This window comes from Columba livia, chromosome 15 (assembly GCF_036013475.1).
Source record: "Columba livia isolate bColLiv1 breed racing homer chromosome 15, bColLiv1.pat.W.v2, whole genome shotgun sequence".
NCBI lineage: Eukaryota > Metazoa > Chordata > Aves > Columbiformes > Columbidae > Columba > Columba livia.
In genome coordinates, this window is record NC_088616.1 from 10,915,659 (window position 1) to 10,942,887 (window position 27,229).

General features: G+C 54.9%; 1 protein-coding gene across 1 annotated transcript; it reads right to left on the bottom strand.

The window, feature by feature from the left end:
- CACNG3 (calcium voltage-gated channel auxiliary subunit gamma 3) lies at window positions 1-27,043 on the bottom strand. The gene is made up of 4 exons (XM_065031173.1): window positions 26,599-27,043; window positions 5,298-5,381; window positions 3,969-4,109; window positions 1-2,781 (listed from the first exon to the last, which is right to left on the bottom strand). The coding sequence occupies exons 1-4, from the start codon at window positions 26,807-26,809 to the stop codon at window positions 2,270-2,272; spliced, it is 948 nt and encodes a 315-aa protein (XP_064887245.1). The 5' UTR covers window positions 26,810-27,043; the 3' UTR covers window positions 1-2,269.
- Between the last annotated feature and the right edge of the window lie 186 nt (window positions 27,044-27,229).

Genomic DNA, 27,229 nt, shown 5'->3' on the forward strand with positions numbered 1-27,229 from the left:
TAAGTTAAAATGCAGTTTATTCTGTATTTTACATTGCCAGTCCTTTCACTACTTTGTTTTGAAATATTTCCCTAAGATCAGAGTGCTACACATCCTTGACTGTTTTTAATACATGCAATCAGCAACTATGGCAATTAAGAGGCCTAATTAGCATATGAATCGGTCTTCTCACAAAAACTCCCTTTGCAATAGTAGCAAATAAATGATAATGAACACAAAGACCTTGCACTGGTCTGCAGCCCCATGCAGCCGGGATGTGCCCAGGGGCCAACAGCCTTCCCTGGGGCTGGTTGAGGTGCTCTGGGGGGCATTTCACTCTGGCAGAGCTCCCACAGGGACCTGTCTGTTAATCCCAGGAATTAGGACATGCCCCACGACCGGCCATGCACAGCTTTGGGAAAGAGACCCAGGGCAAGGCTGCTCAGAGCAGTGCACACCAGGTGTTCCCCTTCCAGCAAATGAGAGCTCCACTGGTCCTCGATCACCTGTGTCCCCTAATGACCCCGCCTAGATGGGACTCCACGGGCATCCACCTCTCCTGTCAGAAGGTTTAATACCATTTCCATTAAGTGGCACACCAAATTGTAAGACAGCAGCTTTGAAACCAACTCCATTGAAACGAGCTGTGCTTGGGAAAGGACAAAAGCGTTCAAAGCCAAACCTCCAGCTGCCCACAAACACCTTGGCATGGAAAGACTGACCTTCTACCTGCCGTTCCATGCCATCCTCTGGCTGTGGCACTGCACAGGCAGCTGGCATGTCCCCACCAGGCAGCTCAGAGGGTACGGACACACGGGCACCTGGCAGGCAAACGCATGGCCGGGAAAGACGCACCCCAGGGGTTCCTGCAGCTGCACCCGAGCTCAGCGTTTCCCTGAGAGGGGTCTCGCTGTGGCTGCCCCGGGATGTCCAGCTGCCCTGCAGAGGGGATGTCACCCCTCCATGGCACCTTTTGGGGGAAATGTCTTTCTGAGCCACTCTCCCTGGCAGTGCCTGGGGTCAGGGGGCACCCACAACTCACCCCCAGCTTGTGGCACCCCATGGACCCTGCACCCTGTGTATCCTGCACTCCATGCATCCTTTATACCCCAAGCACCCTGCACCCCCCAGCTGCTGCTGCCCAGCCAAGCCCCCCACAGGAGAACAGGGCAGCGGCTGGGGGGGCTGCTCCCCCTGACCCCCGCAGCCGGGGAGCCCCAATCCTGGGCACCCCACGCAGCTGCAGAGAGGCTGAGGCTGCCGTGAATCACCCCTGGGACACGCAGCTCTCCTGCTGCCCGCAGCGGGGTCAGCGCGACCCATTCAGCCGAGTAGCTTGCTTGCCAAATTGGATGATTTTATTGTTATTTTTCTCATCGATCTCCCAGCCATTATAGAATCATACACCATCTGCACGCAGCCCGCGGCCCAGCCACCAACCCGGCTCCTCCTGCAGTACCACCAGGTCAAGTGTCGCCTCCTTGGTTGTGCCCAGACAGCAATTTGTGACTGTGTGTATATTAATTTTAGGGAATTAATTCATTTTCTTGCAATATTAGAGGTTAATTAAATGCTGGCTAATTGCTACCAGTCATTGGAGGAATTCTGCTCCTGAGTCCTTTCATGGCCTGAATGCACCAAAAGGAAGAAGAAAGGAAAGAAAGAAGGAAAGAAAGAAGCCCTTTCAAGACCACAGAAAATTGCAAAAGGATGTTTCTTCCAACCTGACATGACAAAATTGAATTCCAAGCTATTTAATGCATGCACGAAACGCCATAGAGAAACCCAGCCCGAGCACTCCATCCAGCATGACCGGGAAAGAGGTTTCGTAACATGAACACTCACTACGGCACCGACTCAGCGCTTCAAACTCCGGAATCCCAGGCAATTTCGCTTAAATGTAACTACCAGGTTAAGAGTTCTCACAGACAGGGCTATCGCCAGCATTTCCATGGGACATACAGCTAAGGTAACATTGTGATTATGAGCAACATTAACGATGGAGACCCCGGGAAGGATTGTCCCGGGTGGTGACAGGGCCCCGGTCAGTCTGCAGGGGCACACGGCCAGGGTGACAGCGCAGCCCCTGTCCCCTCCCCACTGGGGACAGAGCGGGTCCTGGTCCCACCATAGGCGCAGCGGCCCAGCCAGTGGCATTTTGGGAGTGAAAAACCAGCCCCACAGGTAGGGGCACGGGGAGCCATCTGGGTTCGTCCTTAAAAATGGGGTTTCACGGGTGACAGTGTCACGAGGATGATGCCATGCAGCCTGACGAGACGCCCTGCCCGCCTCAGACCGGCGTGGTTCGTCTGTTGGCCGGGTTGTTGTGCAAAGACTCCTTGAACTCTTTGGGGATGGAGTTATGGACCTGTAAAAAACCGTGGTCCCGCTCTGAGTTGAGCAGCGTCCCCATGGTGACCTTGGAGGGATCCCTGGAGAGGGTGAACATGGAGATGTCGGTGGAGGGGATGGCGCTGAAGGCCTTGCTGACGGGTGACATGTCCCGGGAGCGGGGCTCGGTGGAGCGGGAGCTGGACCGCCGGCGGAAGCGGTACCGGTACGGGGGCAGGCGGGTGAAGGCTGACTTCTTCAGCAGCTCCGAGTGGGACTTGGCGCGGATCTGGCGGTGCTTCTCGATGTACATGTGCACGGCGATCACCCCCACCATCTCAGCGATGATGAAGGACAGGGCTCCGAAGTAGAAGGACCAGCCATAGGAGTAGCTCTTCTTGGAGTCGCTCTGCCCTGGGTCCCCCGCATTGGCCGAGATGTAGACGATGATCCCAATGATGTTGCTGAGACCTTTGGGAGAGGATGAGAGGGAGAGGCACTTGCTGGAGCAGTGGGAGAGGGACGGGGGCAGCAGCATCCCCAGCCCTTCTCCTGCCCACCATGACCCATGGGGCACCCGGCAGGCAGGGAAGGTGCCAGGGGTCTTGGCTGCATCCCCAGGTCCCAGCGGGCACCAACCCCCATACCAAAACCCCTCACAGGCCTTTGCTGCTGTCCCCAGTACACAGCTATACCCACACGCACCCAGTATACAGGTACAGTCAGGTGTGTTGGAGCAGTGGGAGAAACAGCTGCTATTTTGTTTAGAAAACGGCCATTAAAGAGCTGGTTTTGCTTTGCAGAGCTGGTCACTGAGCAATGGGCAGCAGGAGCTCAGCTGCCGCTGGGGCTGTGGCCAGAGCAGATCCCACCCACGGGGTACAGCGGGATCGTCAGCATGAACCCTGGGTTACCGCAGCCCAGCAGCTCAGGGAAGCGGGAACGGCTCCATCTCTTTTCACTTTTGTTTGAGCCTGGAGGCTTTACTAGGGATTTGGGCAGTTTTTGCTCCGCTAGCAGTGCTGTGAGGCTGGGGAGCGGCTGATGTATTCCTGGATTTACTTAATGAATCAATTATGTTCTTTCTGTTGTTTTCTCATCTGCATCAGCAGCTCCTGCCAGCTGAAGGAGGGAGAGTAATTTGTCTCTTTGTGGGGAGAAGAAAAACACAAAATAGAGCAGTTCCTTAAGACAAAGACATTGTCATACTATAATCAGTGGAAGCGCTGGGGAACAGCGCACAGAGGAGTGGGTGATCCAAAGGAATGGTAGCTCAAAAGTGGTTTTCCTTGTCAGGCTGCGGCAGCCCCTCTGCCCGGTGCTGCCAGCCCAATGCCTGCCCTTGCCCGGGGGTGATGGAGGGCAGAGCCCCCCAGAACCCGCCCTGGGGATGGCTGATCCCCGTCCTGGATTGTGGCACCACACAGAGACTCTCGGGGCAGAGCTGGACGGGCACCTCAAGTGCGCAGTTGCTACTCGCCAGAAACCTCTGCTGTTTTTTTCCATGCCGTGAGGATTTTTCCCCCAGGATGCGACAGCTCATGAACCCCAGAAATCGACAGCCCTGCATGACCTACAACCCAGCTCTGTCTCCTTGTGTCCTCCCGTGGTTCCACCCCTGAGAGTCACCCCTCTCCCACCTGCTGGGCAGCTCCTACCTGCAGAAACGAAGAAGATGCCGGCGCTGAGGATGACGTTGTGTTTGCTCTTGTAGAACTCGCTGGCCGCCACGCACAGGCCTCCAAAGAACAGCAGACCCACGCTGAGGATGGGGAAGATGCTGGACGCTCTCACTGCACCTGCGGGACAGGGAACGGGACAGGGTCGGTCCCCAGCATCGCTCCTGCAGCGGGGGCTGCCGGCACCTCCCGCACCAGCACCCAGAAAGAATTCCTGCAATGCCACGAGGGATGGGGACACCCAGCACCCGCTCTGGAGTCACTGACCGAGAGCTACACAAAGAAGGGTATTTCTACTTGGCGCACAGAGGAGTGGGTGATCCAAAGGAACCAGAAGTTCAGCTTCCCAAATGACAGTAGAGTAATTAATGCAGCAAATCACTGCCTGCTGCACTGAAAATACACTGTGCCTTGGTTTGGGCTCTCATCCCTGTATCAGGGCCTTTATTAGAATCACAGAAATACAGAGAAGCCCCATTAAAATGCCATTCTGGGGGCTTTAAAATAGACTTTATATTTTAAATGTGGGAGGGGGTGGGAGAAGAACTTAAATGCTCATCTACTAAAACTACAAACCAACTCCATTAAACATGTTCCCCTTGTAGACGGGTGAGCAGAGCTGATGGCTCCCTGCGGGGTTAGAAAACATCTGGCTGAGCAGCAGCTGCATCCCGCAGGAGCTGCAACCCAGGTCAGGGCTCAGCACAGGGTGACGGGTGCCAGGGGGTCACTTCACCCCTGGGGAATCCTCCCAGCCCCAGCAGCTCAGAACCAGAGATGCCAATGCCTCCGAGGTTGCTGCTGCCTTACATTCTGACTTGTCTGGGAATCTGGGTGTTCAGATGAACCTTTAGCTGTGCAAGCTGTGCACCTGTCACACACGTGCTGCTCTGCATGTCTGGGGAGCAGCGTTTGTGTTCAGCTTCTGTTATGCACGTGTCTGCAGAGCCTCGGGGAACAGGGAGCCCAGCACGGACACGGCATCCCTGCGGCGACACACCAGGGGCCCACGGGGTCCCTGTCCCTAGCAGCCCTTGCACCCCAACAAGCTCTGGCTGCGCAGCAGCTGCTGGGACTGGCCACGGGGACGAGTGCCAGACAAATGTGCCATTAGCACTGCCACTGCAGCGTGACATAGCCACGCTCAGCTAACCCAAAGGGTCACCGCTGCTGTGCACCAGCCTTCCACCAGCAGTGGGGGATCTGCTGGGTGAAGCTCCAGGTGCTGAGGGATGAAGGGGGTGCTAGAGCAGTGTGGGGTCTCCAGGGAGCACATGTGGCTGTGACGCACACAGAAAGCAGACTCACGGAGCAGGTATTCAGCCGTGTCTTGCTCGTAATCCGCATCCTCGGGGAAGTGGTCGATTTTCTTGCACACCCCTCGGAAGGTTCCTGCGGACACACAAGCCAAGAAACCCTCACACCCCTCTGCACTGCTGGACGTACCACACGGGGCCAGCAAGGCAGCAGCCCTAGAGCCACTGGGGCAGCACTCAGCACCTGGCTGCCAGTGACCCCAAACATGGCCCATGGGCCCCAGGGACACTTTGGTCCTCAGCTGCTCCTGCAGCAGTGGAGACCAGAGCAGCCCCACTGCGGTGGCACCAGCACTGCCTCCTGGAAGCACTGGGGAAGGAGGCAGATGCTTTGGCATCTGCTGGCCTCCCACTTTGCATTTGGGGAAAAAAAAAGGCTTTTTCTGTGGCTTTTTTCCTTCCTGCCTCTGAAGCCAAACAAACGCATTTTGCCTTTAAACGCCTGCCTGTTTGCTTCGGCTTTCTCCTCACTGCACTATCGGTCTCAGCTCTCTCCTGTGCCAGAGCCGTGTAATTGAGCATGAGGAGAAAAAGCCAAGGCCAGATCAGGCTGGGGCAGGAGAGCCCTGTGGCTCAGAGGTGTTTGTGGGACAGCCTGGAAAGGGACTGGCTGTGAATGGGCTCTTGCCTCTTCTGCTCATCCATCCACCAGCCCTAGCAGTCTGGTGCACGTGCTACTGATGGGCAGACAGAGAGAAATTAAAGGCATTAAACAATAATAAAAATATCTCGGCTGTGCCCAGCGATTTGTTGTGATGGATGCAGCCCATCGCCTCCTGCGGACACTGCGAGCTGGCTCCTCGAGCAGCTCACTCAGACACCGAGCATGGCACTTGAGACCTGCTGAGGACTCAGAGCCCACCTCGTGTCATGGTGCTGGAGGGAACACGGCTCCTCAGGGCTGGGGCAGCAGCAGCCACTTCCATCCACAGCAGGGGTGTAGGAGTGGTTACATTTATACAGTTCTAAAACCACATTCAGCCCTTTGAAGGCAACCGTGAGGCTGATGGTGAAAATGAGTTTGACACCCCTCATCTACAGGATCCACAGAACCGTCTTCTCCAGAGCAAGCAGCAAAAGCTGATGCTCGAGTGCGCATGATGCTTCCCCTGTGGTGCCAACAAATGCTTGATGTTATAAATGGGGAAACTGAGGCACGGAGCGTGACTTCTGTGGAGTGGCAAGGGGCAGGGAGAGGTGGGAGGAATTCCTGCAGCCTCCACACAACACCAGTGCTGGAGCACATGATCAGGTCACACCGGCTCTGACCCGACTCCCATGGGACCAGAAGGGACATGCCAGCAGAGGACAGGGCTCCAGGAGAATCCAGCCCATCTGGCAGCACACTGCCAGGCTCTGCTCTGCGATGGGCTGGGGGGGCTAAGCATCATGACAGGCATCAATTAGACCCTGGAGATGAAGCTCTGGAGGTGGGGAGCTGTCATCCAAGCAGGAGACACGGCATCTGAGGGGGAACCACTTGCTCCTGTTGCTTTGGGAACTGTGGGCGAAGGGGAAGCTGGAAACCGGTGCCACGAATGGGGCTGGGGAGGCACCGGGCATGAGGAGCGTGGCAGCTGTACAGCACAGCCCCATCCTCCTTCTCCTCTCAGCCTTCCACCCATCTTCTCTGACCTCCTCCCTGTACCCGCCAGCAGGGCTCAGCCTCACATCCCCCAGAGCAGCCCCCCACATTTGTCCCTTTATCTCTCCAGCCATTGGGCACAATGTGCCAGAGTGGGATCGTGCCAACCCACAGCACCCTAAAACATCCCAAAACACCCTGCCAGAGCCAGACGGACACGCAGAGCCAGTGTGCACCTGGACACACCTGGTCCCCCACCCCGTGACAGCCCCGAGGTTTCTGGTTCCAGCTGGTCTCTAAACACCTCAGTCATTGCTCTGCCTCAGAGCCCCAAACCCCGACCTGCTCTGCTGGGACAGATTCGCCCCCTTCGAGTTCGAGTGGCTGCAAAACTCCTGCCAGCCAGGGACGCCTGTGCAGTGTGAGGGACTTTGCAAGAGATTCTCCAGAGGCTCCAGCACTGGAACATCTCCCTCTGCAGCAGCTGCCTGGGTAGGGTTGTGGGACCAGTGTTCATCACTGATTAACGAGAGGAAACTTCTCCTTGGTGCCATGTGGAAAAGGAGTTTAGAGACAGTCATCCCATCAGCACAGAGTGCAAATGAGAGTATTAATTTCCTTGGGCTCGATCTCTTTGAAGTTCTCAGAGGCTCCTTGTGCTGCTGAGCCCCCACCAAACCCCACAGCTGGCACCTCCCTGCCCTGAGCAGGGCCCAGAGGCCTCGCTTCTGGTGCACACAATGTCTAAGGTAAATCTGTGAACATGAGGGATGAGGGCAAGCCTTAGAGAATGAAACACATGCAATAGCAGGAGAAGATGGAAGGTCAGATGCAAACACCTCCTGGTTGCAGGCTGGGAAGGGTGCAGGGCTCACCCGGGGTGCAAAGATGATACACCTGTCCGTTCATCCATCCATCCCACTGCAGAAGCCAGGACCTGCACCTTGCAGGTGTGGTTTAGCAAAATCTCCCCCCACCCCGCAAGGCAAAGGGACCCCCAGCCCAAGGGGGACAGGCAGCAGCGTGGGTACGGGGTTTGCAGGAGGAAGGAGCCCTGCTGCTTGTCTGTGCTGTCCGGCTCCACCGAATCTATTTAACTCTCTGACATTTATTTTGGTTCCTTTACTCCCTCTGTTCATTAACCGATGCTCGTCACCATGGCAACACCCGAGTCATCTGACACACAACTTCCCAGCTCCAAACAAACACCACAACAAGGCTGAAATCACAAAAAGCCCTCCCTGACCCCCAAAGTGTTCCCCGAGGATGGAGCCCTGCCCCAGGCGGTGCAGGTGCAGAGCACTCGGGGCAGGAGGGGGATGCTCCTGGCCCTGGCTGGGGCTCATCTGCCCCTGGGCTGCTGGGCACATCCTGAGCTCCTGAGTCCTTGACCCCTAGGGTGACAGATGCAGCTCCAGGCTTTCCTCTCGGGGTGTTTCAGCTGGGCCCTGGTAAAGGCAGCATTACAGCATCATGGGCACCAAAACCAGCAGGTTTTGTCCAAGTCCTTAACCTCTGAGCTTCCTTCCCCTGCCCATGGTTCCACAGGGAGGACTCAAGGCAGAAGCTATGATTCCTAGCTCTGTGCCAATTCTGACCCCTGCCAGAACCAAGGCCGTGGCTGCACAAGATGCCCCCAGGGCTCGATCCCTGCCTAGCACTGGGGTGGCCACACACAGAAATCACCAGGGGAGCACTGGACAGTGTGGGACTCCCTGGGACCCCATCCTGGCTTGGGCACAGGCTCAGCCCTGCCAGCACCTCCAGGCAGCACCACGTCCCTGGCAGCATCCAACCACGAGCCCTCTGCCGGGGCCTGGCTCCCCAGCAGCTCCTGCTGTTCAGAGGGCTGGCTGGGGGGCTACGGCCGCCCCCACAGTCCCCCATCCCTTCATGCTGGGGTTGTGCTCCTCTCCCATGGCAGGGGGAAGAGGAGAGCTCCTGCTGCTGGGGGCTGCTGGTTTTGGCACATCCCAGTCTGCTCACGAGTGATTTCCCAGCTGCTGTCCCTGCCTGCAACCCGGCTTCGTGCTGCGGGTGTAAGTCACCCACCGCGGGCTTAATTCAGCTGCTGCCGGGAGAGTGCCAGCAAAGGCAGGGTGCCGCTGTCGTTATTCATTCCCCGCTCAGCTGCCTCAGTGGTAGCTCTGGGTAATTTTCTCTCCCTATTAGTGTGAATCCTGATTAGCCAACTTAGCTCATGGCTGTGCTCCCCTGCCCAGAGCCTGCCGTGGTACAGGCAGCTCTGCACACAGCAGCTCTGCTCTGGGGCTCCTGGCTGGGGAGCGGGGCCATCCCTTCACCTTCCTCTGTAACAAAGAACCAGACCTGCCCATCCCCTTGTCCTGCCAGGTCCTGCTCAAGAACATGGGGGCACATCCAGCTCAACCCCCCCGACAAGCACACGCTGGGGTCCCCAGAAGCACGAACAGGCAGGGACAGTGCTTGCCCAAGAGGCACTGGCAAGCAGACATGGAAACAACAGCTTGAAGCAGATGGACAAGTGCCAGCCACAAAGCCTGCAAGATAATACTACATCACATTACACAGCCCCCTCATTTCAGTTTCCTTCCCTCTTCCCATGGGGGAGCATCCTTGGTGCCCCCCTGCCTAGGGGTGCCAGGGGCACCCTGCCCAAGGTGCCATCAGTCAGGTGCCACCTCCCTCCTTGTCCTTTGCAGCCAATGCAAACCCTTGGCTGTCAGTGAGCAGCGTCCATCCCCGCTCTGCGCCAGCCTCGCCAGCTCCGCTTCCAGCTCTTCATTTAATGGTCCTGCTTTGATCCAGGGGCCACCCCTGGCAAGCAGCCGGCCCAGGGACAGCCAGAGCTTCCCCCCTCTGGTTGGCAAATCTTCCAGGGCATTTCCCACCTGTAAGCACCGTACGTGGCAATGGGAGTGCTGGCTGTGCAGGGTGTCCCTGCCCGGTAGCTCCAGACTCACAACAGCAAGCCCTGCCTTTAGGTAACGTCGGATTTAATTTGGAAGAGATGAACTCATATAACACATTTTGTATTTGCTGGTTTTGTAAAGGCATCCCTTCCTGCAGGGCTGTTTTCCTTCCCACGCTCTGAGTGATTCTTCGATCCCTCTGGTCCCCACCAGATCAGAGCATCCTGGAGCCGCACGTTAACTAAGGTGAGCATCGCCTGCCCCCTGCCCCGCGCCCCGAGCAGGGCTGCCTTGCACAGTAACGCTTTGTTTCGGAGACGTCTCCTCGCTGCTGCGCTACTTCGTTTGTAGTTGGATGTACATACTCTCTGCGCTGCATTTACTGGAGAATGCAAAGGCAATTAATTGATTTGATCTCAGGTCTTTTTCCTCTCAAAGCCTTTTTCCCCAGGGAGGGGGTTGTGAGGGAAGTACGATTCTCATGATGGTGGAAATACGGCTAAGAATATTGATCGTAACTCAGAGAGCCAGAAGACTAGAGAGGTCTAGTTATGGTTTTAAAACCTCATTACTCTTAATCCAGTGGAACAGTTTTCCAAGGACTGTTCTGGTTGTTACTGATCAGTGTGTAAACTAAGACTCAGCCTTGGGAAGAAGAGCTAACACTATTCTTAAATGAGAACAAAATTCCTCTCTCCCCTTGTGTTGGTTGGCTCAGCCAGAAGTCCTGAGGCAAGTTCATGTTCCGGTCCTCAGCACCTCTTGGTGAATTCCAGTGAGTGATCTCCCAAGTTTTGGTTTACAGTAATGGCCTTCCTAAAGATACTTCGTCATGCCAAATCCATTCAGAGGAAGTGGTGGGGCCATTATGGTTTAAGTTCTCTGAAAATTAATATTTGCTGGAGAATCAGAGGTCCAAACTGAGCTGGCAAGTGCTGGTGTACGAGCCTGCGGCACATCCTCGGAGATGCTCAGGCTCTGTACTCCCTTGAGTAACAAGAGCAAGACACGTAAATATCTCCAAGAAATTAAAACTTCAGGGCTCATCTTTTTTTACCTCCCACCCACCTCCCAGATGCTTGGAGAGATGGAAAGAAATTCATCCTCCCTCTTTCCCCAGCTCCATGAGATCCTGAGGCTCTTTGCACGAGGTCTCTGGTGTCAGACTGCAAAGCTCTGGGCTGTCAGGTCTGTGTTAGACCCAACCACCGCCCAGGGACCTGCAGCCACCACCCAGAGCGCAGCTCAGCCTGCGAGCAGCAGCTCTGTCCCATGTCCCCAGGAAGGGCTGCTGGGTCCCAGCCACTCCCCAGCATCTTGTTCACCTCCCACATCACAAACTCTTTGACACAGCCCAGTTCCAAAGACACCATAAGCACCTTGGAAGAGCTGCTTGAGCCAAGGATGCTGCTCAGCTCAGGAAAGGGTCTGCTCTCCTCCCACAGTAGGGAAACCTCGGATATGCAGGAGAGTGACCTGTCCTCACCGTCAAATCGGTTTGTGACTCCTCAGACCATAAGCTGTCATCAGTTTACACATACATTTGCTTAAACCCCACTGGAGAACAACTAAATTAAGGCAAAAACCTACATGTTACTTTGAAAGTACTCCCAGCTCTGTGTTGCTCCCAGCCAGCAGCTCTCTCCAGGCTGGGATGGATGCTCAGCTCCCCACCACTGGCCAGAGGGATGAATTCTCCTCCCCAGGAGCGAATCCTCCCCCTGCACATCCCCATTGCCCCAGCAGCCCCACGCCAGCTTCCCACCTGGGTACTGCTGGCATCTGGCTCCGTCTCTACTTCACACTCTCTCCCCCTCTCTGCGGTGGTGGTTTGTGTCTGAGCAGAATCACCTACACAGATATGCCTTTTCTGAAGGATTTTTTTCCTGTGGAAAAAACCCAAGTCAAATGGAAGGAGTGCAACAGCAAGGAGGCGGCAGAGGTGGCTCTGCGGTAGCTGCTGGGCGCTGAGGCCACCGCAGACACACACTTGCACCGTGCACAGTGCAGACACACATTTGCACCGTGCACAGCCGTGCAAGAATGGAGCCCTTGCATGTCCCCAGAAGCCCAGTGTGTTTGGGGAGCAGCGCCCAGCTCGGCACTGCCGTGACGGGCATCCCCACGGGGACACGGCGGGGTGGCCGTGGGCACAGCCCAGGCACTCGCACCCAGGGGTGGGCTGGGAGCTTCTGCCAGTTTTAGCTGCGAGGTGCCAGTGATCAGCATGTGTCACAGAGACTTTACTCCCTCGGCATTGCTACAAGGAAAAAAAAAAAGAAGAATCTACATTTTGACAGTGACTCATCATCTCCCATTCTAGAATCTGTGGGGTTGTTGCAACCTACACAAGGCAGTTCAGAAAAGCAAAACAATTCTGAAAAATAGAGAAGGAAAAAAAGTTTGGAAATGATGGGTAATTTCTAGCACTCTGCTTCAAGGGTTTAGCTTTGTTTTTCTCATTATAAAAGTAATCAGGTAATGCTCTGGAGCTGCCTCCCAGGGTGTCCCCCTGCGCTCCTCTGGGTGTCCCCCTTCCCTCCCTGCATCCTTCCATACGGCTGCAGCTCATGGCTGGGAAATGCCCCACCACAATCCCAGGGATCCTGCTCTCGTCCCTTTAATGAACGTTTTAGATTCACTTGGGTTCACTAATGAGTGTCTGGGAAGGGTTTGCCTCCCAGCCTGGTCCTCTTGATTGGTCACAGGGGCACCAGCTCAGCCCTGGGAGGCTCCTGGATCACAAAGCCTTTGACCAGCAGGACACGGGGAGAGTGGGTCTGTCCCCCCTGCCAGACACACCTGCAGCAGCCAGGGATGTGTTTGAGAGCAAAGATTTTGTTATTGCTTTTTCTGCCTTCAGCAAGTTGCCCTTTATGATAATTTCTGCCTGCCTTAAAACAACTCCTCATTTAACTTGTTGAAATTCATGACCTTCTTTTTTTTTTCTCTTACTTGGACACAACTTCCACACATCAAGTAATGTATTTTGCTCTCCTTTTCTCTTTCACTATAATGTCTTTTTGGCCTTCCCTGACACTGTGCCCCTAGCCTGGCTCCAGTGTGTCTGCAGCCACCATGGCCCATCAGCCCACTCTGGTCACTGAACAACCTCACTGGATTAAACCAAGACCTGTGTCCCTGGCTGATCAGTGCCCAGAAGGGACCAGGTGGGAAAAACAAGGGTCGAGAGTGTAAAAACCTGGGATCCTCTGGTTAAACAAGTCACCAGTAATTCAGACAGAGGTAATGCAGCAATCCGGGGTGCTCTGGTGTCTGCTACAAGCCCAGCTGTGCAGAGCCCAGATTGCCCAGGGACTGCTTAAGCACCTCTCTGTAATGAGGAGGAGAGAAAGCTGCATTATGATGGGAAGCTGGAGGTTTCACTTCACCAGTATTAAAATGTCCTCCGAATTTCTAAAAACCTATAAATGACAATTTCATAGCTCTGAAGCGTGGCATCTAGCACAGGGGAGTGCTATTTTAGACTCTGTGTTGACAGCTGAAGGGGAATGGATCACAGAACTAAAAACTGGTTGCTGCTCAAGTCCAAGCAATCATGACTTGATTACACTCCTTATGGGCAAACAGAGTAAGTCCGAGGCACTCCTATATATTCCTGGTGATGTGAAATGTCAATTCACAGAGCAGAAAACAATTATAAGCCAAATCAGTTAGGAGAATGGATTTAAACATAAAAGCATGACTATGAATAGCAAATGATTCAAGAGTGTTTTACCCCAAAACTCATAACCGAGACTGGAGTTTGCATCAGTTTAAAAACTGCCTGGCTAATATGTAAACTGCTATAAAAATAAAAAGATGCCCAACAAAAAGAAGAAAGGAGATATTCATAACTCAGAATATAAATCAACAGCTAGAAATTGTAGAGCACTGATAAAGGACTCAAACAAACAGTAGAAAAACCATCAAAACATCTTTCTCGATGCACTAGGATGAACAACAACAACAGAAAGGAGCAATGCGATCGCCCGTTCCCAAACACAAGTGGCAGAAGCGTGAGTCACAGGCCTGAGAAATGTTAAATAACTGTTATTACAACCGCGACATTTCCTATTCAGCAGATTCACATCCCAGAGCTGAAAGAGACGCTCAAGGAGCCGACTGAGCAATTAACAGTGATGCCTAATGCCTGGCCGGGATGCTCCCGAGAAGGGAGGATGGAAATGCTCCGTGTGGCTGCCCACGTCTGCACCAGTGGGACTGGGAACAAGGGGACAGGCCGCGGACACGGAGCAACAAGGTCACCATCACCATATCAGCTCTAGTGCAGCTGGCAGGAGTGTCGGTGATGGCAACTCGGGGGTGATGATGAGCGTGGTGGCCAGATGAGCCCACCCAGTGCTCGGATGCACAGCAGCCTGGGTAACAGCTTCCGAGTTTTATTCCCTATTTCAAGGTGAAGCAACTGCTCAAATTTGTGACTAATAGCACGGTCTGTTTTTCAGCGAGGATTTTAATAAAAGCAGGGAGGGTTTGCAGAGGCTGAAGGCGGGAAGGGGTGCAAGCAAACCCCTCCTTGCTCTCCACACAGCCCCGTCTCAGCCCAGCACTGCAGATGTCGAATTGCATTCAGGGCTGTGAAAAGCAAAGCATTTTCCAAAGGAGCCCCACAGTGCAGAATATCAAGGCTAAAAATATGCAAATCACCATGGAAAGCACTGTCAGAGCTTCAGCAAGACTAGCAAGTTGCCAAAAGGCAATTTTGAATATCCGAGCTCACTGTATGAGGCATTAAAAAGGTCACTATTTCTGAAATAAGGATCTTTACAAATAAACACATTTGCTGAGGACTCAGTGAGTCATGCTGGAGCGGAGCACAGAGCATTTCCAACCTAATGCTTTTGACAGGCCACGAGCAGGGCGATCTTTTCATGTTTACAGTTCATCAATACTTTTTACAGCTGCACAGTCAATCTTTAAAGCACATTTAGCCTGGGAGGAGGCTCAGCAGGTTGTTTTCCTTGCAAAACTGATATTAAATTTAATTTTTTCTTTCTCTTTTATAGCACTGATTTGAAGGTGTTGAACTTCAAAAACGAGACTGCCACTCAAACACCTGCCTTTTTAAAATATATATATATACATATATATATATATACTTCTGTCACATTTCCCTAACGATATAAATATTTGAAGTTTTCAGCTGCTGCGCTAAAAGGGACTCAATCCATCAAAGTGTATTTATTTCAGGGGATTCAGTGGGCATCGTGCTGCCTGTTTGCTGGTGCGGGAGTGGGGGTGCTGCAGCCACCAGCTCCTGTGTCCCTCTCCCGGCTGGACCGACCCTGCTGGGCTCAGCTAAGCCAGGGTCAAGGTCAGGTCTGCACCAGCCCTGCTGGGCTCAGCTAAGCCAGGGTCAAGGTCAGGTTTGCACCGGCCCTGCTGGGCTAAGCCAGGGTCAAGGTCAGGTCCACACCAGCCCTGCTGGCTCAGCTAAGCCAGGTTCACGGTCAGGGCTGGGGCAGGTCCTGCCCGTGGGGTGAGCTCGCTGCCTGCTGCAGGCAGAGCCGCCCCCGCACCATCTGCAGGAGGGAACAGAGCCCCAGTGAGCTGCTTCCAACGGCCCAGATGGGGAGAAGTGATATTCAGGAGTAGCACCATAGTCTCACTCCCGGCTTTTTTTGGAGAACAAGAAGGGACAATCCCACAGACTGAGCGTTAAGAGAAGACTCTGCCAGTGAATGAGTGAGTGACACCAACCTCGCCTTCCCCCTCCAAGAAATACAAGCTGCCTGCCTGTGCCCCGGTGAGCTTTACAGAAATTCAGAGTGATTTCCATGGCCCAGCAGTCACCCTGCTCTGCTGCCATCAGGGGCTTTGCCGTCGGGGGGCTTTGCCCTCAGAGCTCCCTGAGGAGCAGGCAGCGTGTCCCTGCCCACAGCAGCAGTGAGGGCAGAGACAGGAGGATGGTGTGTCCTGCCCATCACCAATCGCTTGGGGATTCCACAGCACCAACACATTGCAACCCGCTTCCCTGCCCCTGGGAACTCTCTGCTCAAGGCTGTCCCTTCTCTGCACTGGGACACCTCGGGGAAGGAACAAGACACACTGCTGTGATAAACCCGCTTCTCATAGCTCAGAGCAGGGCGATCTCCCCGAGCTGCTCACACCATTGCCTTGGCCATAAACCAGCAACACCTTCCCCCAGCTGCCCAAATCTGACTCAAAGCATAAGACACTTTGCATAGAATAACACCAAGGCTTTGAAAAACCCCAGCTCTGTCCTTCCAGGAGGCAGCAGCAGCCAAATAGAGATTTGAAGGGCAAGAGAATTAAAACATAAACTATTCTGAGATGGATGGGAATGCAGAGAGCTTCACATCTCATGCCAGTGCTTTCCATCTCCTTCGTATTCTGCATTAAATCACACAGAAGGGCCCATCCTGCAGCTGCTGAAGCAAAGTGACATTTTGCCATTGGCTTCAAGGCCACTGGGGCTGTGCCCCAAGTCACAGCATGGATGGGTTGTGCCAACCAGAGGCACAGGAACCCCCTGGCATGGGGGAACCCCCGGGATGTGCACTGCTCCACCAGCACAGCTTCACCAGCACCGCACCACACCACACCGCACCGCACCAGCTGCCCCCCCTGCCTTGGCACTGCCCTGGCTCTGCCAGCACTTACCTGGGGCTGCTCCCAGGAGTAATTACCCCATTTTCAGGCAGGCTCATCCCCCAGTACTGCTCAGACCCTGCCACACGTCCCTGTGGGGAGTGCAGTGCCCTGGCAGCCCTTTCACTGGCTCTGTCCCAGCTGCACCCATAGCTGCTGCCAAATTAATGCTCACGGCACACACCTGCTGGCTCCTAGCCATGGATTTGGCCAGCGGCACCGAGGGCAGGGCTGTGGGGATGGGCAGTCTGTGCAGCTGGGGACCAGCCCCCACGAGTGTTGGGTGACTGCTATTGCTCCCCATCCCTCACCCACTCCCACCTCCAGCAGCTCTCTGGGGCCAGGGGTCTTTCTGTGGGTCTTGTGCTCATTATCTGTCCTTGGTGCTCAGTGTGTGGTCCCTGGCCTCACCCTGCTTCACCAACTGCCAGGATGGAGCTTTCACCCTGGGAGGGCTCTCTGCTCAGCCCCGGCAGCACGGGAGCAGCTCAGAAACTCCTCTGGCTCCCACACTGAGCCAGGGCAGGTGATGCTGTCCCCATTTCACAGATGGGTAGCGGAGGACTGGAGAGATGCAGATCACAAGCATCTGTTCATTTTGGGTGCTCAGCTGGAGCTGTGCAGAGCCGGGGATTTCACAGCCCTGGAACAGGCTCTGCGCGGGAGGTGCTGGCACTGCCGGAGGGGCTCATCACAGCGAAACGCAGAGCCCCAGGAACAAAGCTCCTGGTTGCCAATGGGACGTTCTGCTTCTCCTGTTTTCTGGAAGACTTCTCATCCTGAGGGAGAGATCTGTCCAAATTGACAATGCAAATAATTTCTAAATGAGTGATTGAACTTGCACACTCTGAAAAGCCCTTGCTTAAGACACAAGGCTGCTTCGGAGATCCACGGTGAGCGGCACAGACACAACACCCGACATATGCGCGGAAAAACTGCAGTTTTATATACGCTGCACCTGTACTGAACTGCAGGTGATGGAGACCAGCTTACAGGCACCAAATGCATGTGACAGCCATGGCCACCACCTGTTTGAATGGGCAGAGAGGGACACTCTGTTGCAGCGGTCCCGCACCCCAGCACACCGTACCGCACCATACTGTACTGTACCACACCGTACCATACCACACCGTACCATACCATGCTGTCCTGTACCACGCTGTACTGCACCACACTGTACCACACCACACCATACCACACTGCACCGCTTGCTCCCGGGCTGAGTGCTCGCTGCTGTGTGGGGCTCTGGCATGGAGATGCTGACACGTCTGTCTCTGTCTCTCACTTCAGCCCCAGCGAGGCAGAACAAACGTGAAAGCCATAAAGCCATACGGCACCGTCTGTAGGGATGCACAGACGCTCAGCCAAGGGCGGGGACCTGCCCTTCTGCGTCTGGCTGGGGCAGTAGCAGTGGGATTTGGGGCAGGTTGGGGTAATGTGCAGAGTAGATATTGTTTTAAATAATTATTCTTATTATTTAAAATTATTGAAAACATGCATGCCACCTCCCCTGGGCCTCACTGGAGCACATTTTCATTGCTTGGTGACGGCAGCAGGAGACCCAGTTCCAGCATCTCTCCTAGCTGAGAGGTCTCACAGCCCAGGCTGCAGCTTTCCTGCTTCCTACCAAAGGTGTAATCACTCCTGTTCTTCTTTAGCTTTTCAGTTGGAGGAAAGGCCAAAGACTAATGTACAGAAAACACTTTCATCCTTGGCTGACGTGTGCTGAGGAATGACAAGAGATTCTCCTGGTGCGGAGAGAAGGAGCCTCAGGGCTGTGAGAGGCTCCCAGACCTGGCAGGGGGAGCGGGGGGTCCCATCGCAGGGAACCCTGCTTCGCTGCCCCGCAGGGTCCCCATGTCCCAGCCCGCTCTGCGGCAGTGTCACACTGCTCAGTGGCACCACCTGGCACAGCTGCTGCGCTGCGATAAGGTTTGCTCGGCTGAGCGAGGCTGTCGGGCTAATGGAGGGTTTGGCAAGGACGCTGTGCAGCCTGGAAGGAGCCACAGCCCTGGGACGGCAACGCCAGAGCTGCTGCGGGTGCCAGGGCAGGGAACGTCGCCGTGAGATCGCAGTCTGTCTCACCAAGTGTCAGTGACCCTTCCCAGCTGGGCATGCAGCCCCAGGGACAGGGTCAGGCAGGAGCCAGCCCAGAGGGGAGGCAGCCAGTGACTGTCACAGCCCCTTGCAATTGCTCATGCAACGATGTGGTGTGATGCAATGGATGATGCTGATGCATCAAAGCACTCTGACAGCTGCAAAAAAATAACGGTAATTGGTGTTTAACAGCCAGGCAAGCATCAGCCAGCCTGTTCCAAGGGGCTTCTGCTCCCTTGCCAGGAGGGAACCCAGCCCAGGCTCTCTGGGGGGGATAGAGGTGCCATCCCAGAGTTTCCATCTCTAACAGAATCACTCCAAAGGACATGGGATGGTTTAAAGCACAGAGCATAACTGTGGCCTGAACTTTTCATTTAGAAGATGCTGTTAAACACCTGCTGCAAGGAGATGGTTAAAAGATAATGCAAAATAAGGAAATTTTGGAAAGCACCCCCAGCTCCTCAGGGCTGAGCCACCAGCCCATGACACATGTGGTGTTTTATGCCATGGGGTGTGTGGCAGCTCTGCCGGGGATGCAGCAGCCGGCTGCTCCTCGTGGAGCCACCACAGAGCTGTCACCATGCACCAGCCACTGAGGAGACACCAGTTGTCACCCCAGCACTGTCATTCTTATCACAGCAGGTGTCTTCTTAATCAAAGACATATCTCGAGATGCCCACTGCTGCGGTTCCCCGAGTGACCATGGCTGATTGCAGCCCAAGTGGTGGGAGCGCAGAGCGAGCGGCAATAGATGTGTTCCCAGGGTGCCTCACCCAGAGAAAAGCTACAGAAAGCCCCTGGTGCTGAGCCTGAAGTGTCGGTCAAAGCAAACCCACCAGGAACCCTTAGGAAGGCACATAAAACCACCCTCTCCACACCCAGCACTAACCCCAAACAGAGTCAAACAATGGCTTCAGGGAGTCTGTTTCCAAATGTCATTTTAAAAATTCACAGGAGTTGTAGGTGTTATAGCACAGCTGCAGCTCTTTCCACCGGGTGAGTGAGGCAGCGGGCAGGCAGGAGCCCCCCTGGTTTCTCCAGCATGGGAGAAACCCCCCATGAGCGCAGCCCAGCTCGCTCGTCTGCCTGTGGGTGCCTCGGGTGACTCAGTGACCGGGTGGGCACCTTTCCCCTCAGAGCTCTTAGACTAACTCGCCTGCAGCACCCAGCAGCACCGATGTGTGTTAACGACAGTGGATCTATCGCATCTGCTGGTGCGTGGCCGTGAGTCAGCCAGAGACACTCATGGACAAGGGGAGACAGAGATTTAAACCCCCATCAAGACAAACCCCTCAAGCAGGCACTGAGCAACTCCCCTGTACATACAGGTTAGCACATTTATATAATTTTAAGAGCAATTTTGGTTTTCCTGAAAAAGGAGGTTAATGTCTATTTATGAAGAGCACATCGTGTTCATTAAAAATCTATGTGAAATCCATATGAAAAGTAACCACTGAGATGGCAGAAGCACTGAGCAAGGTTAACACCATGGCTGTTTCACCTCATCTCATCCCAGATACCACAGGCAATTGCAGAGCACCCCTGGTCTCCACACCTGGGCCATTACTCTGAGCCACGAAAGGTGACCAGTAGTGCTAAAGAGCCATGTGGTCCAGGAGGCTCTGCTGGGGGCAGGGAAGGGTCTGTACCGCATAGACCAGCAGAAATGGTGCTGTGTGCCCTGCCAGGAGCCATACACGAGGCAAAAACTAATGAATCCACCAGGACACACACTGCAAAGGGCAAAACTCCTGCGGAGAGAAGGGCAGTGATTTACCAGAGGCCACAAAACTCTTGGTAGAGGAGCCAAGCACCCCTCCCCACTCTCTGGCTGCTCCCCACAAACATCATCTGCTGTGATCTCCCAGCCAGCACCCACCGCCCCAGGGACCAGGAGAGGAGGATCTGGCACCAATCTGTGGGATATCCTCCCCCAAACCACTGCCATGCTCCAGCGCCGGGGCTTGCAGCCTTCATTAGCCAGCCCTAATTATTTACAGCCGTAATGGAGATAGTGACCTTGCATGGGAAAAAAACCCACTTGAGCCTCATTCAAATTCAGACTTCCACCTCTATTAAACAGTAGCAGCTCTGGAGATGACAGACTCTGCGCCACGCCTATGCAGCAATAAACCGCCTGTTTCTGAGCTGTTCACAGCATACATTCCACTCATCACGTGCTGCTCACAGGCAACATGGGAACCAGCTCTCCACACCACCTCAAAAGGTGGGATTTTTGTCCAGAAAAATGCTGCAGCAGCCCACGAGGACAAATCTGGCAGCCCCTGTTCGAAGTGGTGGTTCCTCAAAGCAGAACCGGTGGCCGGGAGCTGGAGCCCAGCTCCTCTCTGCCCAGCATTTTCATGGCTCTTGGCCATGTGCCACAAGAACACGGGGCTGGAGCAGACCAGGGTCCAGCCAGCCTGATTTCCACCTCTATCAGAGGATGGTAATTAACGCTTATTCAATGTGTCCTCCACCAAGCCAAGGTTCGGAGATTTCCTAAGTCAGAGGTTGCGCCTGGGGCATCGCCAGTGACAGCCAACAGGACACTGCAGGCGTTTGTTCCATCCTGTTGTCGCCCCCGTGACACCACTGACCCCCGTGCTGGGCACGTGGCCTGTCCTGGTGGAGAAGTTCAGTGGGGAAGGGCCGTTAAACCTTTGGTGTGCTAATTGCATCAGGTATTCTCAAATGAGGAATGGGTCCCTCTTTGACTTCACTCATCACTATCGTCTTCGATGCCTGCAGTCTCTGCTTTCCACCACACACGTTAACTTGACACCACCCAGCTCTCACGTGATGAAGAGCAAATAACATTTCTCCCTCATCTTCCCAAAGCTCCCAGGCTGTCACATCCCTGTCCTGTCCCGCCCATCACCTTCAGCCCATGGCCCTGGTCCCCATGCGTGGTCCCTCTCCTTGCCGTGGTGCCAGAGCTGGAGAGCATCCTCAGGACAAAGCCACATGTGGTAGCATTGGATGGGGACCATACTGGAGCAGCTGGCTGCAGGGAGGCTGGTCAGGCTGCGGACAGGGAGCCTGGAGCCACAGCGGAGACACTGTCACTGTCACCAGTACTGGCAGCACTGCGGAGCCAGACCAGGAGTGCCAGGGAGAAACGTTCAATTGCAAGATGCGTTGTTGATGAGAATCTATTACAGACACCAACCAGACAGAGGAACAGGATGAGCAGCTCCTTAAACACCCACCTAAAATGAGTGGCGAGAAAAAGTGCTCGATCATGGATGATTGCAATCTCAGGGACATTTGCTTGGCGCTTTTAAAAATTAAAGATAATAACTTTCTAACAGAAACAATATTGCTGTCACCTTGGGGAAATTCTCTGCATGGCCTCACTCAGGACTGAGAGGAGCTGGAAGCAGAAGAGCTGGTAGCTGCCCAGGGGCAGCTGCTTCCAGCCCAATTTAACGCCTTCGGTGCAAATCAGCTCAGCAGATCCAAAAAGCACCATGGCCACAAACGGCTGGGGGAAATGTGGGTGCAGAAGCCCGACTATTACTCAGGAGCAAGGGCAGAGAGCTGCCCTGGGACCCCAATGCCCACTGAGAGTGGAACTGGAAACTGCAGTTAAAACAATTACAAATTAGGACTTTCGGTATTGCATGTGGCTGATATGACAAGTTAATGGGATTAGTTAAAATAAATCTGCAACCAAAAGGCTTAAGCAAAACCAGGAGGAATTCTTTAGTCACATCAGAAGAAATAACTTTACCACTGATGTAAATCACTATCAGATCATGACAGTGCAACTGTCAGTCATAAAGCAGAAGTGACACACAATTATTTATTCATCGGATACTTCTGTTCTGTGCGTGATGAATAGGTTCCCGTATTCCGGGAGGAGTTGGGGAGGATGCTGAACAGCGACTATCCAGTGTAAACATGAAAGCGATTGGACTAGAGAACTTTCTCCCAAGAGCGTTCAGAGAATAGGCTGAGAAGTTTTGCGAAGATCTAAAATGGATTTTAATAAAACTTGACATTCTGTTGAATTGCTGGAAGACAGGAAAAACTGGTTTAATGTTTAATCAGTCTGTGCCAGGAGGATGGCAATGGACAGCGGTGGGAGCTGTGTCCTCAGCATCCCCTGTGGGTTGCTGGGGTGGGCAGTGGCTGGAGGAACCAGGGGATGAGATAAACGTCAAACAGCCTTGCGGAAAATAGATTTATCCAACTTCATAAATTTTTCTTGATATGGTTACAAATTCAGTTGATAAAGGAAATCAGTAACAAAATACATTTAGAGTTCCACAGAGTATTTGATTTAGCTCTCCTGAAGAAGTAAAAGACCAGTATTATGCAGAATCAACACTGCTTTATTAAAGGGGCTGGGAGGCGGATTGCAGAGATTGTACATTGTCATCCAATGGGATATTTCTACATGAGGTTGCCTGTTACCAGAATAGTGTTCAGCTATAATAATGTCTTTATCAAGACTACTGAAGAAAACATGAAATAATTGCAGGTAAAGGAGGCAAACAGCAGAGATTATCCTGATGTTCAAAGGAAGCCTGATGGGCTCATTTCTCTTCCCTGTGCACCAGGGACTGGCAGCTTCTTCGTCAGCCAAAGCCTCCCACACTGACCATCGACCTCAGCCGCAGCAGGGGTTGCAGGTCAGGTGTAGAAAGAGCAATATTAGGGTTTAATCTAGACAGGATCCCCTAAAAAAAGACCAAAACCCAAGCAGAGCTCTCTGGGTTGGGCAGGGATGAATTATCAGCCTGGCAAAGGCCGTGTTGATGCTGCTGGGGGGATGCTGTAGCGGGGCTGGAACAGGCCCAAGCAGGACAGCTCAGCTGAGGAAGGGCTCTGGTCCCCGTGTCCTTGCACAGCCACAGGCAGACGTGTCCCCTGCAAACCCCCCATGCCTTCTACAAACCACCCCGTGTCTTCTGCAAACAGTCCATGAGGCGGGCAGAGCAAAGCTCATGGTCCTCCAGAAGTGACAGAGCACTTTATTCCAATGAGGGAAATGAAGGAGGAAAGGAAAAGTACCACATTGCCTTAAAATATGGTATTTCAAGCAGTCTTGGCCAAATCCTCCTGCTCCTTCTGCCTGTTTCAGATCTGCATGATGCCATGGAGCTGGTCCCAATCTGTACCACGCAGCAGGGAGGACAAGGAGGCTCCCTGCATTTAACGATGCTCAATTCAATTAAATTTGATGAAAAACAAAGTTCTTCTACTTTCCTAAAATGAACACAAGCCTAAGCAGCTATTTCTCAACTACAGCTTTCTCCCTGAAGTGCCGCGCATTTCCCTGCCTTTTATATTTACAAGGAAGTCACAGAGGAAAACAACTGATCATAAACAGCCACAGGGGAACACACTGGTCACGTTTGAGCGGGAAGTACAAGACAACACCTACTAAATAGTCACGTATTGTAAAAGTGATAATTAGAATTCAAATGCTGCAATTTAAAGCAGAGGCTACCCTGGCACAGCAGTCTGGGAACGCCTGCCTGGGCTCCAGATATTGAGCCAACGACTAATTTGTATTTTCCAGCGTGGGTGTCTCTACATAGGTCTGCAGCGGCTTCATTCAAGATTTATCCGCTCTCGCCTATGGGCTTTTGATGCTCACGTGGTGCGAGTGGCTCCCACGCAGGCGCTGAGCGTGTGTGACTGACATGGTTTTAAAGAGCATCTGCGACGGAGCGTGCACCCAGCACTCACGTCGGGCATTTCAATAATCTGCCACGCACGCTCAGCCAGACAAGCAACTGGAGCTTCCCACTTAATTCCTCTGTCGTTACGCACATTAGACCCCTGTTATCAGAAAGCTCAAGGCCGAGGCACTTCCCAATGGGCAGAGAGCACTACTTGGTGCTAAAAGCATCTTCTGCACCACAGGAGAACCGGCCCTGTCAACTGACCACATTCATTCCTAGCACAGAATGACAGAGTGCAACCTCTCTGATTTTCAAGCCAGATACAATGAGTGCACAGAAATGAGAGGCACAGCAGGGCCCTGCCAACAGGAACTAGACAGGACCTGCTGCACATCAAAGTTGGGGGTCTGGGGGCTCTGAACCCAGTGCTCTCTGGTGCAGGACATGCTGGCAGAGACACCAGCTGCAGCAGCGACCCACGATGCTCAGCTTGGGGGGCTCAGCCCCTGCTGCAGCACTGTCCTCCCTCTGCGCAGAACATGCATGAGCTCTGCACGCTGCACAGCTCAGCTGGAGTACGCTTTCCTTTCCCAGCATTGCATCAGTTAACAGCCTGTGAGACACCAATGCAGTTCTCCAGCAGAATTCGGGAGGGTGATGAGCAGCCCTGCTGCACCACCCAGCACCATGGCAGTCCCACGTGCCCACCCTGAGCCCTGGATGGGACCCTCCCTGCCTGGTGCTGCGTGTTCCCCGCAGTTCACATTGCCCACCCGTGCTCTCTCCCGCACGCAAGGGATGATGGAGCCCATGCCCGGCATGAGGCCTCAACTGCCACAGGTATGGCTGAGCAGCACCAGGACAGCACTGTGCAGAGCTGTGAGAGCACCAGCCGGGGGGAGAACGTGCAGTGGGGAGTGATGAGCCCCACAGTGAGCACGTGCCCCACTGCTCCCAGCTCCGGGCTTGGGGCGAAGGGCTGTGATTCAGCTCTGAGCTCTGGCATGGCACTGTTAAACCCGTTCCCGATTGTGCTGTGCCCAGGAGACCGGGGCCTCACTAGCTCCTTCCAAAGCAGTGATTTATCACAGTGAGGGGGAACATAAAACATTTGCTGGAAAAAAAAATACAGCCAACAAAACCAAGAATTTTGGAAATTACTCATGCCTCCAGCGATCCCATCTTTCACAGCCCTGGCTCCTGCCTCTTTGGCTCCCTCAGCCCAGAATGGGAGACAGATTATCTCAAATTATTTATTATGGAATTAGAGCATAATCCAAACCCTCTTTGAATCAATAAGAAAGCTCTGACCAACTTCACTGGGTTTAGGACCGAGCACCAGGAACAGACCGGGTATTTTTGCATCCGTGGCCATGACTCACCGAGAACTTTCCAATGTGGAGGGAGCAGCTTGGCCACCACAGCTTGCTTGCCCCCACCAGAGGCACTGCTCCCAGGCTGAGGGAAGCCTGATACCCCTGGGGCCCTGCAGGACAAGGGGGCAGGTTCCCCCAAGTACACAGGACACCAACTACTACCACTAATTATGAAAGTTACAGCACAGCGTGATTCCATCAGCCATTTTTTGCTGCACAGGTCCCAGCACCTGGCTCCATTCAGGCTCACATTTAAGCACAGCTTGTTGTTGCTCATCTAAATCTCAACCAGTAGCTTTTGGTCAAAATTGCCCCCAAAGCACGGCCTGCACTGCAGGAGGGCAGCGGCTGCAGTGGGCTCTCCAGCCAGGCACTGCTGTAGGAGCGAAGCAGTGGAGAGAAGCAGTGAGGCCGGGCAGGCAGGAGCCCGGCATGGGCTGCAGCCCGAAAGAATGGAGGGACAAGCTGCGGTGGGGCAGCAGCAGCACACCTTGCCCCGCTCTGCTCTTCAGAGGGGGTGGGCTGGCAATGGTGGTGGAGATCGGCTACAAAAATGCCAGGTGACATAGGTTCCCCCCGACAGGGACGCAGAGCCTGGGAGACGGGGAGAGGCTGAGGGGTTTTGCCCGCTGAGCGATTCATACGGAAACAGTCCCTGGGGCCGGGAGAGGGACCTGTGGCCTCCCAGCCTGAACTGCCGGCGGCAGACACGCACCGCGCTGCCGGGGCTGCACAGCCGGGCCAGGGCACAGGGGGACCCCAGCTCCCGCTTCCCGGCTCCTCCCGCCCCGCGCAGGGTCCTACCTGCAGGAGCCACCAGCCAAGTTTCCCCTCGGCCGCGGCGGTACCGCCGCCAGCGCCGGCTCTGTTCCCGGGGAGCGGGGGCGGCAGCCGGGGCCCGGCCGGGAGGGATGCTCCGCTCGCCGGCCGCGGGCGCCGGGGCTCGCCGGGGGCCCGGCTGTGGGGTGGGGGGTCCCGGGATGCCCCTGCTCTCCCCCGAACTTTTGGGCACGGCCCCCCGCGGGGCCGGGGTGGGGACGGTGGGGCTGTCCGACGAGGCGGTCGGTACCTTCAAGGCAGCACGTCCTCCACAGCCCCGAGTGGGTCATCACCTCCTCGTTCTTGCGGCTCGTGTCGTTGTCGCTCGTGGACTTAGTCCTGCACACGCCGCGCGAGTAGAGCCAGTAGTCGGTGCCCACGGCGATGGTCATCAGGCTGAAGGCTGCGAAGGCTCCCACCGTGGTGATGAGCATCTGGACGCCTCTGTCACACATCCTCATGCTGCTTCATCCTACGGCGGCGGCTCGCAGGGGAAGGGCCGGCGCCGCCGCCCGCCGCCGCTTTCCGCGCTCGGCGCCTCATGCCCCCGCGGCCCGCGGCGAGCCGGGCCCCCGCGGTGGCGCCCGCCGAGCCCCCGGGCTCCCGGCCGGCATGGCCCGAGCGGCGGCACGGAGCGCGGAGCGGCTCCGCCGTGCGCCCGCGGCGGGAGCGCGGCGCCTCTCCCGGCGCCTCCCCCGCGCCGCCCGGCCAAGGCATCCGCGGGGGGCGGCGGGGGCGGGGGGCAGCGGAGGGCGGGCCGCGCGGGGCCGCGCCGCCGGGAAACCGCCCCCCGGCCGGCCGGCGGCGGGGACACCGCCCGGGGATGGGGACCGCGAAGGAGAGCCCACCCCGGGATGCCGGGACCGGGCGCGGAATGACCC

What these genes read in the sequence shown, in the direction of transcription:
- CACNG3 (XM_065031173.1), bottom strand. Translation starts at nt 26,809, where the DNA reads ATGAGGATGTGTGACAGAGGCGTCCAGATGCTCATCACCACGGTGGGA. An exon ending in GAGGACGTGCTGCCTTGAAG is followed by an intron (nt 5,382 to 26,598) that starts GTACCGACCGCC and finishes GTGTGTCCGCAG; the next exon opens with GAACCTTCCGAGGGGTGTGC. An exon ending in CACGGCTGAATACCTGCTCC is followed by an intron (nt 4,110 to 5,297) that starts GTGAGTCTGCTT and finishes CCTGTCCCGCAG; the next exon opens with GTGCAGTGAGAGCGTCCAGC.